The 16,256-nt window shown below is 42.9% G+C and overlaps 1 protein-coding gene across 1 annotated transcript in view; it reads right to left on the bottom strand.

Moving 5' to 3' along the window:
* The window catches only part of KIAA2012 (KIAA2012 ortholog), a 151,585-nt gene that overhangs the window by 10,595 nt on the left and 124,734 nt on the right, over positions 1-16,256 (bottom strand). The window contains exons 14-18 of the mRNA XM_075829745.1: positions 7,778-7,945; positions 5,975-6,071; positions 4,360-4,516; positions 2,867-3,008; positions 1,608-1,966 (exon numbers count right to left, since the gene is read on the bottom strand). Of these exons, the coding sequence (XP_075685860.1) occupies positions 1,608-1,966; positions 2,867-3,008; positions 4,360-4,516; positions 5,975-6,071; positions 7,778-7,945 (923 nt within the window). The remainder of the gene's footprint in view (positions 1-1,607; positions 1,967-2,866; positions 3,009-4,359; positions 4,517-5,974; positions 6,072-7,777; positions 7,946-16,256) is intronic.

Here is a 16,256-nt window from a genome sequence, read left to right as displayed (position 1 = left end):
TGTTTGTATTTAAAATGATCATTTAAGACTAAAAAACCAAGCATTTTATTTCTTTTACCAGTTTCATATTTATGCAGTTGTTTCACATTTTCATTAACCGTCCGTAACATCTACCAAGATCATAAACTTATTACAGTGTTTCATCTATTAAGTATACCAACCAAGCTCTATAAAATATGTTGTCCTTATTAAGGATAAAGTACGTGGATAAATGGAACATTACCCACAGAAGTGCCCGCTGGTTTTGCCTCTTCCCTGATCTTCACTGAGCTGACCTGAAAATCTGAAGCTCAAAAAGCTTTAGGTACTGAAATTCCATTTGGCTGTTTTTAACTAGAGACAATCTGTGATATACAAGTAAAACAGTTTCATTTGGGTAGTGCAGACTAAATTGATACTGTAGAGCCCAAATCAGTACCGTTAAAAGAAAACCGCAACCAAAATTTCGCTCTAAGAACTTATTCACACAAGCATATTGGGGGATCGGTGTTGCATCGATCTCAAATAATATTCTATTGGCCCCTGCTGTACCTCCAAGTCTGAGAGTGAACAAATTGTGACGTGCTCCATCGCATGCCTCTACACATCACACAGAGCTACAAGGACTACAATGCACGTTCACATTGCAGGCTCAAATTGTGGTCTGTGCGCCTCCAAACTGATCACTACTCAACCGATAAAGACAATAATTGCGGATCAAAATACTGATCCATTAATTTCTATGACCCACGGACACCTTACCGTATATTTACGGGAAGGTGTACGGGCTACAGAAATGATCTGCAAAAAATAGGACGTCCTATTTTTTTAATATATGGACCGTGCTCCTATACTTTATAATGGGAGCACGGCACACAAATGCGGGTGACAGTCCGCGGCCGTCCGTGCCCGTAATCACAGACCATGCTTACGGCTATAGCCATGTGCAGGGGGCCTTACACAGCTCGACATGGGCCATGTAAACGAGCGCCGATCAACGAACGGTTTAGTTGATCGGTGTTCGTTTGCTTCTTTCACAAGGAGCAGTGCATGGGGACGAGCTAACGTTACTACGATCGCTCATCTCCATGCAGTTTTATCATGTCGGCAGCAGGGAGATGTGCTGCTGACAACGATAAATATTTCTTGCAACATAAACTATACAATCAGTCGATGAACCACTGTTTGCTTGTTTATCAGCTGATCGTTGCCCTGTTTACAGGGTAAACAGGGCAATGATTGGGAACGAGCGTTCTGTGAACGCTTGTTTACCCGATATTTGGGCCATGTAAAAGGGCCTTTAGACTGTAATGCAGCTCTTCACAGACTTCACGTGTGTTATAATCAATTGTTTCGTTTTTTTACAGATTCCCATATATGTAAATCATACACGTAGCAAGGGGAGAGATTGTAGAAATTGACAGAATATCATTCTCGTTCCTTAAAACTTGACATGAAAGCTCAGGTGATATGCCTCACTGTTTCAGAGACAAGCCCCATATAAACTATATATAAACAACCACAATTAATAGGCAGTTCATCCATGCGCGCTTAGTGAAGATCTTACAAGTGATTAGTATATGTTATGTAAAAACACATTTTTATAAGAGTGGAAGAGCAGACGGTACCTCTGATGTTTCACTACAAGTATAATCATCCTCATTGGCTTGACTTGTCACTTCAAGTGTGGCAGTAACTTCGAGTGTGTCAGCTGTCTGCCCTAATATCTGGTCGGATGTCTCAGGTGTTCCACCTCTGTCTGATTTAGAATGAATATCTTTGGATTCTGTTGGAGTTGGGGTTCTCTCGTGGTATTCAATGACAACATAAGAGTCTTCACTTTCTTTTTCTGTATCATTGTCGTCCTCTTCTTGTGTCTCTTCAGGTGTTTCCTGAATTTCCTGAATTGTTTCTTCCATCTTCACTTGTTCTGAGGGTTTCTTTAAAATATATTTTTTACTTTCTCCTTTTTTAATTTTTGGCTGCCCTGTAAAATACAATACGATAGCATAAAAATGAAAGACAAAACAAAACAAGGGATGGTGTAAAAACTGGTCCAAGAATAGCACACTGTATGGAGATCCATTAAAGGGGTTTTCCAGCACGTTAATATTGTTGGCCCATCCATATGAACATTCCAGTTTATCCCAAAGGTGTTTGATGGGGTTGAGGTCAGGGATCTGTGCAGCCTTGCAGGCCACTCCAGTTCCTCCACACTAAACTCAAACAATATCTGTATGGACCTTGCTTTGTGCACAGGGTACAATCAGAGGAGTAGCAATAGGGGCTGCAGAGGTGGCAGTCCAACCCAGGCCCTCGTGCCTAAGGGGACCCAACAGCCCCTTTGCCACATAAGAAGATACTAGTATTACAAATGGCACATGGCAGGTAGGGGCCCTGTTACAGATTTTGCATTGGGCCCCAGGAACTTTAAGTTACGTCTCTGGGCACAGTCATGCTGTCACTTCTAGAGGCTCTAGACTTTAGAACTCTGTAGTGAGTGATGCAACACAGGATAGGCGATTTCTATGGACTGTGCGGTTCACCACTCTGTGCCCTCGCTCTAAGTTTGCAGGGTCTACTGCTTTGTGGCTGAACTGTTGCGTTGTTTGTCTATAGAGATTGCATGACTGTGTGCTTGATTTTATACACATTTGCAATGGGTATGGCTGAAACACCTGAACTCAATAATTAGGAGGGGTGTCCGTATACCTTTTACCATATAGTGTACATCAAAAGTGGACATCCCATATAAAGAATCCAGCCATTTCTAAAAATAATTAGAATTTTTGGTTTAATTTTCAGCTTGATGAATAAAATCCATAATACCCGCAGTTTGTACTGGAAACTACTGAAGATCCCTTTGTGATTTGGACAAAGCACTTACCAGCAACAAAAGCAGCTTTTCCTTGTTCTGCTCCAGCTCTCAGATTTACTTTTTTGACTGGTAAAGCTTGAGTGCTTTCTGGTTTTTGTGTCTTTTGACTTTTGGCATTCTTCTTTTTCTTCCCCTTTGTAGTATCTTTTGTCTGTATACAAGTAACATTAACCATATCAAAACAGGGACGTGCCAAAGCAATGGTAAATTGATGAGCATGCCAAATTGATTGTATCTAAATATACGAGTCAAACTTATAAGCCATGCATTGAAATTCCCTATGCCCATACTCAGATGTCTAAAAAACAAAATAACTTTAACAAAGCCCCTTAAAGCATGTATATAGTGAATAGCAGCAGATAGTGCGGACATTGTCATTGTGTGGCTCCAAATCAATGTAAGGGTATGTGCACACACACTAATTATGTCCGTAATTGACGGACGTATTTCGGCCGCAATACCGGACCGAAAACAGTGCAGGGAGCCGGGCTCCTAGCATCATACTTATGTACGATGCTAGGAGTCCTTGCCTCGCTGCAGGACAACCTATTATTCTGCAAAGTTGATCCAGAGGAAGACAAAAAACAATCTTCCTCATCTTAGGGTATGTGCACACACACTAATTACGTCCGTAATTGACGGACGTATTTCGGCCTCAAGTCCCGGACCGACCACAGTGCAGGGAGCCGGGCTCCTAGCATCATACTTATGTACGATGCTAGGAGTCCCTGCTACTCCGTGGAACTGCTGTCCCGTACTGAAAACATGATTACAGTACGGGACAGTTGTCCTGCAGCGAGGCAGGGACTCCTAGCATCGTACATAAGTATGATGATAGGAGCCCGGCTCCCTGCACTGTGTTCGGTCCGGTACTTGCGGCCAAAATACGTCCGTCAATTACGGACGTAATTAGTGTGTGTGTACATACCCTAAGAGCACAGAGACAGAAGCATCATAGGCACCCATGCATACATGACAGGCTGTCTCTAACTTTCACATCTGATATGGCACAGGAGTAAAACTGTACACTTTTTTTTTTTTTTATATAAATCTTGCTAGACATATGTCCTTTTTTTGGTTTTATATACATTTACATTCTTCTCCTGATGGGGCATTTATGGGGGTATTAACAATGTGTTATTCCATTCAATAGCTTAGCATATATAGGGCAATAGTCTAACTATATATTTCCCCTGGATGCCAAACATTCAAATAATGGCCATCCATGTAATGCATGGACACGCCGAGTCTATCAAAGTGGCTCTCTGTTCTGGCTCATATAGGGTTGTCCCAAGCAGGGTAGCCCTACTATGACATCCATGTTCCTTAATAGGGTATATGGACAGGGATTGTTGTCGTGAGACAATGCCTTTACATTTACAATTCACTTTTGTGAAACTTTTTATTTGAATTTTAAAGTTCTTTTTCAATCAATGTTTTCTTTTCTGGTGAAAAGAGACAGATAAAAATTTGGCAGTGGTGAAAGCGGACAGGATACTGACTACGGTGTCGGTGATTTCCTGTAGTAGTGCCAACTCCTCTTCTTCAGTTAACTGCTGCTTCTCAATGTGGCTGTTTTCCTGCGTGACTTCTGTCTGTTGTGGAATGGCAGGCAAATTCTCTTTTCTCTCACTGGATACTTTTTCCACATCTTTAAAACTAAGAACATATTGGTTTTGATTCTTTGAATATGAGCACGCATTCAACAGAATTACCAATGATAAAATAAACAGTGTATTTTTAGTTTTTCTCTATGTATTAACCAGTTTCACAATATAAACAATGTTCTGGTAGTAAAGAGGGGAGTAACTAAAATTACTGGGGCCCCATAGCAAAGTCAGGGATGGGCCCCAACTTGTTAACAGTAAACTGAACTGTAATATTGCAAACAGTAGCATAACTATACTTATTTGAGCAGCCACCAAAGGATTTATAGTAGTGTCACATAGTAGAGCTATAGTAGAGTTAGGCTCGAATCACACCACGTTTGAGCATTCTGTTGGAGGTATACATTGGGAGAATTTCCCAACATATACCCCCCAAGAAAGGCTCTGATGTATGCGACTGTATGGGCATAGAATGGCAAAGGTTGCCCATATGATCCCATTATATAAAAACGTATACCATGTGATATACATTTCTATACTAGATGCCTCTGTATTGAATAGCGCAGTCCACTATGCTATTCCATACAGTAAAAAAAAAAAGGTATGTCGATGCAGACCTCCCCGCAGGACACACTTTTAGCATATGTTAAGTCAATACATTTATTAATACATTTGGGATATGCACCGGGTGCTTTCCAGTAGCAGGGTGAATGGAGACTTATAAAATAAAAAGTCAACACTGTTTTTCCATTCATATAGTGACAACATTCAAGGGCAAACGCAGGGTTTTAGAGGAGTGTTTCCAAAGGTGTTGGCTTCCACCTCAGAAATGGGGTATGGTTGAAAGATTATATGTGTTGCTGCTGCATTATTTTACAATTCATTATACATGGTGTCAAGGCACTTGACCAAGACCCATCAGGCTCAATGGGAAAAGTTACTGTCGCTCGGGAAACGATTATAGATAAGCAAGATGCAACAGTTGTCCGTTACCCATTAAGTTGTAATAGAAAGTTGCCCTCAGACTTTAGATATTTGTGCTAAACCTCATTCCCTTCTAAAAGACATTCTGTATATTGATTGGTATTCCATTCATGATGGAAAAGTGGCAACAGTTTCGAGGTTTATAGATGATAACAAACTCCTTCAGAAGACCTTATCTACAGGAATTCTGGATAATAGCTAACTTATGTAAGAATAGAGACATTATAGGTGTATTTCCATCTATACATTTGTGTACATTTATCGTGTATTTATGGTATATGCCATTATTGTCTGATAGATGCGGGTCCCAGCTCTGGGATGCATCTTTGTCGAGATTTGTTGTCCCTTAACCTCCATCCAGCCTCACTAGGCGGGATGGGTACTCACATTCTTGATCTAGGTGCGGGTCCCAGATTTGGGTCCCACAACTTTCAGACATTTATGGCATATACCTTGGATATGTTATAAATGTCTAAGATGGGAATACATTTTTAAGATGAGAGATGATTCTCGGCAGGTTACTCACATTTCAGGATTATTCCCACTTTTACCACTGGACTTTGAATTCTGTGTCTTTGTAACATCTGAGGTCTTGTGTTTTAGGTTTGGTTGTTTTCCTGAGCCTAGTAAAGGAAATTCCAGGAAAGGTACTTTAAATGGAAGCATAGTCTTATTATATGCACACTATCATTTTAATTAATAGGCAGTCTGAGCATGGAGTACTGTGGGGAAGCCTTAGGGTCAGTTTTTTGACACGTTCTTTGACACGGAAACCGCATTGGAAAACACGCCAAAAAACGTCCGAATATGCCTCCCATTGATTTCAATGGGAGGTAGAGGCGTTTTTTCCGGCGAGCGGAAAAACTGTCTCGCGGGAAAAAGAAGCAACATGCCCTATCTTTGGGCGTTTACATCTCTGACCTCCCATTGACATCAATGGGAGGCTGAGAAAGCGTATTTCAATGGGCGTGATCGAAAAATGCCGCGAAAAATGGTGTGCAGGCAGCTCAAAATCTGGCTCAAAATTCCAAACGGAATTTTGAGGCAGAATTTTCTGCCTGCAAAAAACTCCATGTGAACATACCCTTAAAGGGGTTTTCTAGTCCCAAAAAAATTATTGCCGGTGGTTCACAGTATTACAGCCTTCTCCTATTCACTTCAAGTGCTGCAGCCCCTTCAAAACAGCTAATTGGCAGGGTTGCCATGCGTAGGACCCCTACCGATCACATGTTGATGGCCTATCCTGAGGATAGACCATCAATTTTTGGGGACTGGAAAACCCTTTTAATGGACACTAACCTTTCAAACCATTTATGCTAATCTAATAGTATACCTGATATAGATTAACTCTGTAATTTACTTACTGTTAAAATGTAGTCCTTATATCCATGCAAATTCTGTGTGAGGTTACTGCCACTAGATGTGAACCTTCCTGTAATCTGCTGTCAACCCCCTATTGTCAAGCAAAATCTGTCTCTAGTTATAAAGTAGAGGAGACTGCAGGAAGTGTGTGTCTGTTCACACCCTGTCAATAGAAGTCTATGGAGAGAGGAGGGTGGATCAGGAGGAGGAAGCGGGGAGAGAGACACAGATGCTGCAAATAGAAGTCTTTGGAGTGAGGAGGGGAGCAAGAGGAAAAAAAGACACAGACACATGCCTATAGAAGTCTATGTAGAGGGAAGGGGGAGCAGGGAGAAAAATACACAAACATGCTGCCTATCCAAGTCTATGGAGAGGAGAGGGGGAGCAGGAGCAGAGTGAGGGACACAGACATGCTGCCCAAAGAAGTCTATGGAGAGGGAAGGGAAGGAGCAGGTGGAGGAAGCAGAGTGAGAGTCACCGGCACACATAGACATGCAGCAGCTGCTGGTAATAGTTATATGTCACCCAAGTGATGGATTTTCAGCTACACTGCTCATTACTGCTGTATAATCTCCTTCATGTTGCAGCAGCTTCTTTATATATATATATGATAGATAGAGATAGGAGAGCAGGATTTTCCTCTTCTATGTGTGCAGTGTATATAAAACATGATAGCAGTTAGGCCTGCATGTTATGTAATGTAAAAAACTCCCTAATATATCTTATTAATATTTTCGTTCCAAAATCTTCACTTTATCTACCATACAGAATATTGTAGATAAAGTGAAGATTTCTAAGGCCAAGAATTTCTAGATACACATATGTGGAAAACATGATCCTACTATGAAACTATATGAAGCAATTCATCTTTTGATTTTCATGGCTCCATATTACAATTTTGTTGAAACTGGATAAAATAGCATTTTTTTGTGCTGAATATAATCAAAGACTGGTACAATATCCATACCTTTAATGACTTGTGCAGACTTTTTGTTGTGGTGCTGATCTTGGCCAGTAGAGGGAGCTGAAGGATCATTGTCTTTGCTTTCATGTATGCTGATAGTATCCTGTCCATAAGATGCAATTTCATGATGTGACTTCGTCTCCATAAGTTTCGGTCTGATGTTTGTAGAATCTGGATAAACATATAGGATGTTAATGGCAGGAAAATGAAATGCTGTAAATTATTATTTTCTTAGCCTTGTTAAAAATAAAATGTCTAGGTTTACTTCTGATCTGGGATTTTTTATATTCATAATAAAGTGCAATTTTTACACAAATATTTCATGTGAATGCGTCTGAACGACATATTGAAGACAAGCAAAAGCCAAAATAGTAATTATGGCAACTATAGTGTTTTATGCGGTATAGCTGTAATCCTTCAATGTATATACAGTGATATAAAAAGTCTACAGTTAAAATGCCCGTTTATGTCATGTTACAAAGTCAGTACAAGATTAATCATTTCAGAACTTTTTCCACCTTTAATGTGATCCATAATTTGTACAATTCTATTGAGAAACAAACTGAAATCATTTAGAAGGGAAAAATAAAAATAAAAAAAATAATGTGGTTGCATAAGTGTGAACACCCTCTTATAATTTGGGATGTGGTTGTGTTCAGAATTATCCAATCACATTCAAACTCATGTTAAATAGTAGTCAGTACACAGCTGCCATTATTTAAAGTGATTCGGAGTAACCCCATATAAAGTTCAGCTGTTCTATTAGGATTTGCTTGACATTTTCTTTGTTGCATGTGACAGCAAAAGCCATGATCCGTAAAGAGTTTACAGCACATCAAAGGGATTTGATTGTTGATTCGCATCAGTCAGGAGAAGGGTACCAAAGAATTTCCAAGGCATTAGATATACCATGGAACACAGTGAAGACGGTCATCAAGAAGTGGATTACATTTGGCACAACAGTGACATTACCAAGAACTGGACGTCCCTCAAAACTTGATGAAAAGACAAGACGAAAATTGGTTCGGGATGCTACCAAGAGGCCTACAGCAATATTAAAGGAGCTGCAGGACTTTCTGGCAGGTACTGTTTGTGTAGTGCATGTGACAACAATCTCCCATATTCTTCATATCTCTTGGCTGTGGGGTAGGGTGGCAAGACGGAAGACTTTTCTAACAAAGAAAAACATCTAAGCCCCGCTATGTTTTGCAAAGACCTACAGTGAAGGAAATAAGTATTTGATCCCTTGCTGATTTTGTAAGTTTGCCCACTGTCAAAGTCATGAACAGTCTAGAATTTTTAGGCTAGGTTAATTTTACCAGTGAGAGATAGATTATATTTAAAAAAAAAAAAGAAAATCACATAGTCAAAATTATATATATTTATTTGCATTTTGCACAGAGAAATAAGTATTTCATCCCCTACCAACCATTAAGAGTTCAGCCTCCTCCAGACCAGTTACACGCTCCAAATTAACTTGGTGCCTGCATTAAAGACAACTGTCTTAAATGGTCACCTGTATAAAAGACTCCTGTCCACAGACTCAATTAATCAGTCTGACTCTAACCTCTACAACATGGGCAAGACCAAAGAGCTTTCTAAGGCTATGTTCACACGGAGTATTTTGGGGGAGGAATATCTGCCTCAAAATTCCGTTTGGAACTTTGAGGCAGATATTCCTCTCCCTGCACGCCGATTTTCGCGGCAATTATCGCGCCGTTTTTCGCCCGCGGCCATTGAGCGCCGCGGGCATAAAACAGCGAGATATACGCTTTCTCCTGCCTCCCATTGAAGTCAATGGGAGGTCCGAGGCGGAAGCGCCCGAAGATAGGGCATGTCGCTTCTTTTTCCCGCGAGGCAGTTTTACTGCTCGCGGGAAAAAGACGCCGACGCCTCCCATTGAAATCAATGGGAGGCGTTCTCGGGCCGTTTCTGCCGAGTTTTGCGACGCGGTTTCCGCGTCAAAAAACTCGGCAAAATACCCCGTGTGAACATAGCCTAAGGATGTCAGGGACAAGATCATAGACCTGCACAAGGCTGGAATGGGCTACAAAACCATAAGTAAGACGCTGGGTGAGAAGGAGACAACTGTTGGTGCAATAGTAAGAAAATGGAAGACATACAAAATGGCTGTCAATCGACATCGATCTGGGGCTCCATGCAAAATCTCACCTCGTGGGGTATCCTTGATCCTGAGGAAGGTGAGAGCTCAGCCGAAAACTACACGGGGGGAACTTGTTAATGATCTCAAGGCAGCTGGGACCACAGTCACCAAGAAAACCATTGGTAACACATTACGCCATAATGGATTAAAATCCTGCAGTGCCCGCAAGGTCCCCCTGCTCAAGAAGGCACATGTACAGGCCCGTCTGAAGTTTGCAAATGAACATCTGGATGATTCTGAGAGTGATTGGGAGAAGGTGCTGTGGTCAGATGAGACTAAAATTGAGCTCTTTGGCATTAACTCAACTCGCCGTGTTTGGAGGAAGAGAAATGCTGCCTATGACCCAAAGAACACCGTCCCCACTGTCAAGCATGGAGGTGGAAACATGATGTTTTGGGGGTGTTTCTCTGCTAAGGGCACAGGACTACTTCACCGCATCAATGGGAGAATGGATGGAGCCATGTACCGTCAAATCCTGAGTGACAACCTCCTTCCCTCCACCAGGACATTAAAAATGGCTCGTGGCTGGGTCTTCCAGCACGACAATGACCCGAAACATACAGCCAAGGCAACAAAGGAGTGGCTCAAAAAGAAGCACATTAAGGTCATGGAGTGGCCTAGCCAGTCTCCAGACCTTAATCCCATCGAAAACTTATGGAGGGAGCTGAAGATCCGAGTTGCCAAGCGACAGCCTCGAAATCTTAATGATTTACAGATGATCTGCAAAGAGGAGTGGGCCAAAATTCCATCTAACATGTGTGCAAACCTCATCATCAACTACAAAAAACGCCTGACTGCTCTGCTTGCCAACAAGTGTTTTGCCACCAAGTATTAAGTCTTGTTTGCCAAAGGGATCAAATACTTATTTCTCTGTGCAAAATGCAAATAAATATATATAATTTTGATAAAGTGATTTTCTGTTTTTTTTTAAAATATAATCTATCTCTCACTGGTAAAATTAACCTAGCCTAAAAATTCTAGACTGTTCATGTCTTTGACAGTGGGCAAACTTACAAAATCAGCAAGGGATCAAATACTTATTTCCTCCACTGTACATCAAGTTTGCCAAAAACATGTGGGAAAACGTGTTATGGTCTGATGAGACCAAGGTTGAACTTTTTGGGCATAATTCCAAAAGGTATATTGGGCGCAAAGCCAACACTGCACATCACCAAAAGAACATGAAGCATGGTAGAGGCAGCATTATGCTTTGGGGCTGTTTTTTCTGCAGCTGGAACTGGGGCTTTAGTCAAGGTGAAGGGAATTATGAACAGTTCCAACTATCAGGCAATATTGACATAAAACCTGCAGGCCTCTACTAAAAAGCTGAAGCTGAAGAGGAATTTCACCTTTCAGCACGACATCGACCCAAAGCATACCTCCAAATCAACAAAAGAATGGCTTCACAAGAAGAAGATCAAAGTTTTGGAATGGCCCAGCCAGAACCCAGACCTGAATCCTATTGAAAATCTATAGGGTGACCTGAAGAGGCCTGTACACAGGAGATGCCCTCGCAATCTGACAGATTTGGAGCGCTTTTGCAAGGAAGAGTGGGCAACAGTTGCCAAGTCAAGATGTGCCATGCTGATAGACTTCTCACCAAAAAACTGAATGCTGTCATAAGGTCAAAGGATAATTCAACAAATTATTAGTTTAAGGCCTCATTCACACGACAGGGTCCGAGTGTCGGGCGATAAAATCGTCCGTTTTGGGCCGTTTTTCCCTTCCGGTTTTCATCCATTTTGCATCCGTTCCGATTCCGTTCCTGGCCGTGTTGCCGTTTTTAACGGCCGATTTTGACCCGTTTTGCATCCGTTTTTTTCCCTGTCCGTTTTAAAATCGGATGAATTTCATTTAAATTTGTTGCCACACACAGCTCTCTGTAGATAATGCCACACAGCCCCCTGTAGGTAATGCCACCCAGCCCCCTGTTGGTAATGCCACCCAGCCCCCTGCTGGTAATGCCACCCAGCCCCCTGCTGGTGATGCCACCCAGCCCCCTGCAGGTGATGCCACCCAGTCCCCTGCAGGTAATGCCACCCAGCCCCCTGCAGGTAATGCCACCCAGCCCCCTGCAGGTAATGCCACCCAGCCCACTGCAGGTAATGCCATCCAGCCCCCTGCAGGTAATGCCACTCGGCCCCCTGCAGGTAATGCCACCCAGCCTCCTATAGGTAATGCCACCCTGCCCCCTGTAGGTAATGCCACCCTGACCCCTGTAGGTAATGCCACCCAGCTCCCTGTAGGTAATGCCACCAAGTCCCCTTTAGGTAATGCCACCCAGCCCCCTGTAGGTAATGCCACCCAGCCCCCTGTAGGTAATGCCACCCTGCCCCCTGTAGGTAATGCCACCCAGCCCCCTGTAGGTAGTGCCACCAAGTCCCCTGTAGGTAATGCCACCCAGCCCCCTGTAGGTAATGCCACCCAGCCCCATGTAGGTAATGCCACCCAGCCCCCTGTAGGTAATGCCACCCAGCCCCCTGTAGGTAATGTCACCCTGCCCCCTGTAGGTAATGCCACCCTGCCCCCTGTAGGTAATGCCACCCTGCGCCCTGTAGGTAATGCCACCCAGCTCCCTGTAGGTAATGCCACCAAGTCCCCTGTAGGTAATGCCACCCAGCCCCCTGTAGGTAATGCCACCCAGCCCCCTGTAGGTAATGCCACCCTGCCCCCTGTAGGTGATGCCACCAAGTCCCCTGCAGGTGATGCCACCAAGTCCCCTGTAGGTAATGCCACACAGCCCCCTATGGACAGTTTAGTCACTGACTTCTCCTGGAGAGGAATCCTCGGCCACAGGGTCGGGGATTCCGCTTCTGAAGTGAGTGACGTCACTGTGTCCATATATGGACTCTGTAGTCACTCACTTCTGTAGCGGAATCCCCGGCCATAGAGTCGGGGATTCTGCTTCAGAAGTGAGTGACGTCGCTGTGTCCATATATGGACAGTGTAGTCACTCACTTCTCCTGTAGCGGAATCCCCGGCCATAGAGTCGGGGATTCCGCTTCAGAAGTGAGTGATGTCGCTGTGTCCATATATGGACAGTGTAGTCACTCACTTCTCCTGTAGCGGAATCCCCGGCCATAGAGTCGGGGATTCCGCTTCAGAAGTGAGTGACGTCGCTGTGTCCATATATGGACAGTGTAGTCACTCACTTCTCCTGTAGCGGAATCCCCGGCCATAGAGTCGGGGATTCCGCTTCAGAAGTGAGTGACGTTGCTGTGTCCATATATGGACAGTGTAGTCACTCACTTCTCCTGTAGCGGAATCCCCAATACCCAGCCGGGGATTGGGGTTTCCGACTCCTACAGGGAGCAAAAAAAGACCCTCCCCCTCCTCACATGCACTCTGCACTGTGAGGAGGAGGAGGAGAGAGAGAGCGAGTGACAGAATACATGGCCATCACTCGGGACACATTCCGGTGATGGCCGTGTATTACCCGGCCCCATAAACTTCTATGGGAGCCGGGCGGCCGGGTAAACGGCCGAAAATAGGGCATGTCCCATTTTTTGACGGCCAGGTTTCCCGGGCCGTCAAAAAATCGGTCGTGTGAATAGCCCCATTAGGGGTCTATTGTTCCTACTGCAGCCGGGTGACGGACGATTTATGAACGGCCGTCACCCGGCCGGGAAACCCTGTCGTGTGAATAAGGGCTAAGGGTGTGCATATTTATGCAACCACATTATTTTTGTTTTTCATTTTTCCACCCTAAAAGATTTGTTCGTTTTTCAATGGAATTGTACAGGTTATAGGTGATATTAACGGTGGAAAAAGTTCTGAAATTATTTATCTTGTACTGATTTTGTTAGGCTTCGTTCACATATGCGCCAGGGTCCTGTTTCGACGTTCTGTCTGAGCTTTCCGTCGGAATGGGACCCTGACTGACACAAACGGAAACCAAATTTTTCCATCACCATTGATTTAAATAGTGACGGATTTGGTGCCAATGGTTTCCGTTTGTCTCCGTTGTGCAAGGGTTCCGTCGTTTTGACGTAGCACATGGACATGAAATTTAGGAAAAATGCTGCATTTTTTTATGGCCACAAATCGGACACACTCGTCTGAATGTAGCCTGAGGCCGAGTTCATATGGAGGAATTTGCTGGGCCATTGTGACTTAAAACCCCATTTGATATACAATGTCACAGACAGTCCGGATTTGTGGGGCATGTAAATGGCTGGATGCTCCATTGGATAGTAGCGCCTCTCTACAATACATTACGGTACTGCCTGTACCAGGTGGAGCTGCTCCTTTGGACACCAGGTGAGGGCGGCTCCATGTTTTTCTTGTATACTGTGTACTGTACAGGTCTCCGAAGAAGTTCCTGTCCTCATTATAGAAGTGATTTAAGGCTTCCAGCAGATATTTCTAACTTTTATATGTAAGGATTTACTGCACACTAGCGTCAAGTTTTCAGTTTTTATGCTCTGTCACATGAGCAGAAAAACAAAAATGCCTTTACACGACTTACACCAACGGCCCTGGACGCACCCCATTGACTTGTAGTAAGGCCCGTCAGGTTTTGTTATGGTGTCCATTGTTTTGCCGTGTAATGCTGCGTGCTGCACTATTTTTCCCATCAAATATGGAGTTTCTGACAGTGGTGTGACCAGAGCCTTTTTTTTTTCTTATTTCTGGTTGACATTTTGGTGTCTTTGGAATCAATTACTAGTTTTTCATAGGTATAGTCCCAAGCTAAAATATTTTCAATGTACAATGGTTGTCCTGTAACCAATAAATATTGTAATGTGAGGTACCACTGTATATTTTTCACTTAATTGACAATATTCTATTTCAAGTCACAATCCAAGGGCTAATATAGATATATATATATATATATATATATATATATATATATATATACACACATACAGTATATATTTTTATATTTTCCTGGAAGCATGAAGGATTATAAAAAGGGAGTTATTTATTTAGCAATGCCGTTTTCAGACTCTTCAGACAAAACATGCAAAAACCAAGTTGTGACAGACCTCTACTCCTCTGTAAAATTAATTGTTTCAAGAGCTTATAGAAGCCCATTTTTTATTTTTCTTTAACCCCTTCACAACAGCTATACTGCTATATACGTTCCAACTGCCGATGGTCCGTGCAGTTGTTACGTATATAAACGTTGGCAGACTGGAACGGGGTTTAATGAGTGCCGTACTGCTTCAGTGTAAGCAGTGCTGCACTTTAATGTCTGCCAGGGCTTTGAGATACCCGGAATACACCCCCTGTAGATAGCGACACGTAAGCTCCCTCTAGGAGCTGAATCCCCGATCAGAGCGCTCTGGCCGGGGATTCCACTCCTAGAGAGAGCCCCCGACGTCTCTCCATCCCCCTGCGGATAGCACCACCCACCCTGTAGATAGTACCACCCCCTCTCCATATAGTGCCACCTCTTCTGTAGATAGGACCATCCCCTTGTAGATAGCACCATCCCCCCATACATATCTAAAGATATTATCGTTTAAAGAAGTGAATATCAAAAATTTCAAATTTGACCTGGACATTCATTACATTAATTTCTAGGTATAGGCTACATTCAGATGTACGAAATATTTTCCACTGCAGTTTTTTGCCCACATAAAATTGGAAATCGACAACATGACCTAAAATACGTGCATTTTTTCCATCTCATGTGAATCACTACTGTACTTTGTTGCTGTTATCTGCAATAAAATTGCTACGTCTGAAAGTAACCTTAAAGGCCCTATTATAGGGCCAATGATCAGACCAACGATCAGCCAATGAATGAGCTGCTCGGTCATCGGCTGATCTGCTCTTTTATGCAGCATTAAAAATCATAATTTTCGGCAGCACATCTCCCTGTGTAAACAGGAAGATGCGCTGCCGACATGATGAAATTATATGGGGACGAGTGATCTGAGTAAAGTAACAATTATCACATTTGCGGTTATTTCGTTTGGAAAAAACATGGTTGAGGGGCGGTCTAATAACAATGTACAAATATATGAGTATACAGTATAGAGGTCCTTCTAATGATCCTTTTATACCTAAGCATGCAACCATGACAAGGGGACATCCACTATTTTTCACCATCATCATAGGAGGGGATTCTTTACTGTAAGAGCAGTGAGACTATGGAACTCTGCCACAGGATGTTGTGATGGTTGATTCATTGAAAAAGTTAGAGAGGGGCTTGGATTCCTTTCTTGAAAGATACAATATCACAAGTTATATGTACTACATTTCTGGAGATGGGACGTTGATCTAATTAGCATATTTGGAGTCGTGAAGGAACTTTTCCCTCTAATATGAGGCAACTGGCAACCCTAGGAACAAACTGATTCTATATTA

The sequence above is a fragment of the Rhinoderma darwinii genome, chromosome 6, assembly GCF_050947455.1.
Source record: "Rhinoderma darwinii isolate aRhiDar2 chromosome 6, aRhiDar2.hap1, whole genome shotgun sequence".
Lineage (NCBI taxonomy): Eukaryota > Metazoa > Chordata > Amphibia > Anura > Rhinodermatidae > Rhinoderma > Rhinoderma darwinii.
The sequence above is the reverse complement of the archived record's forward strand: the minus strand, read 5'-3'. Positions and strand labels throughout refer to the sequence as shown.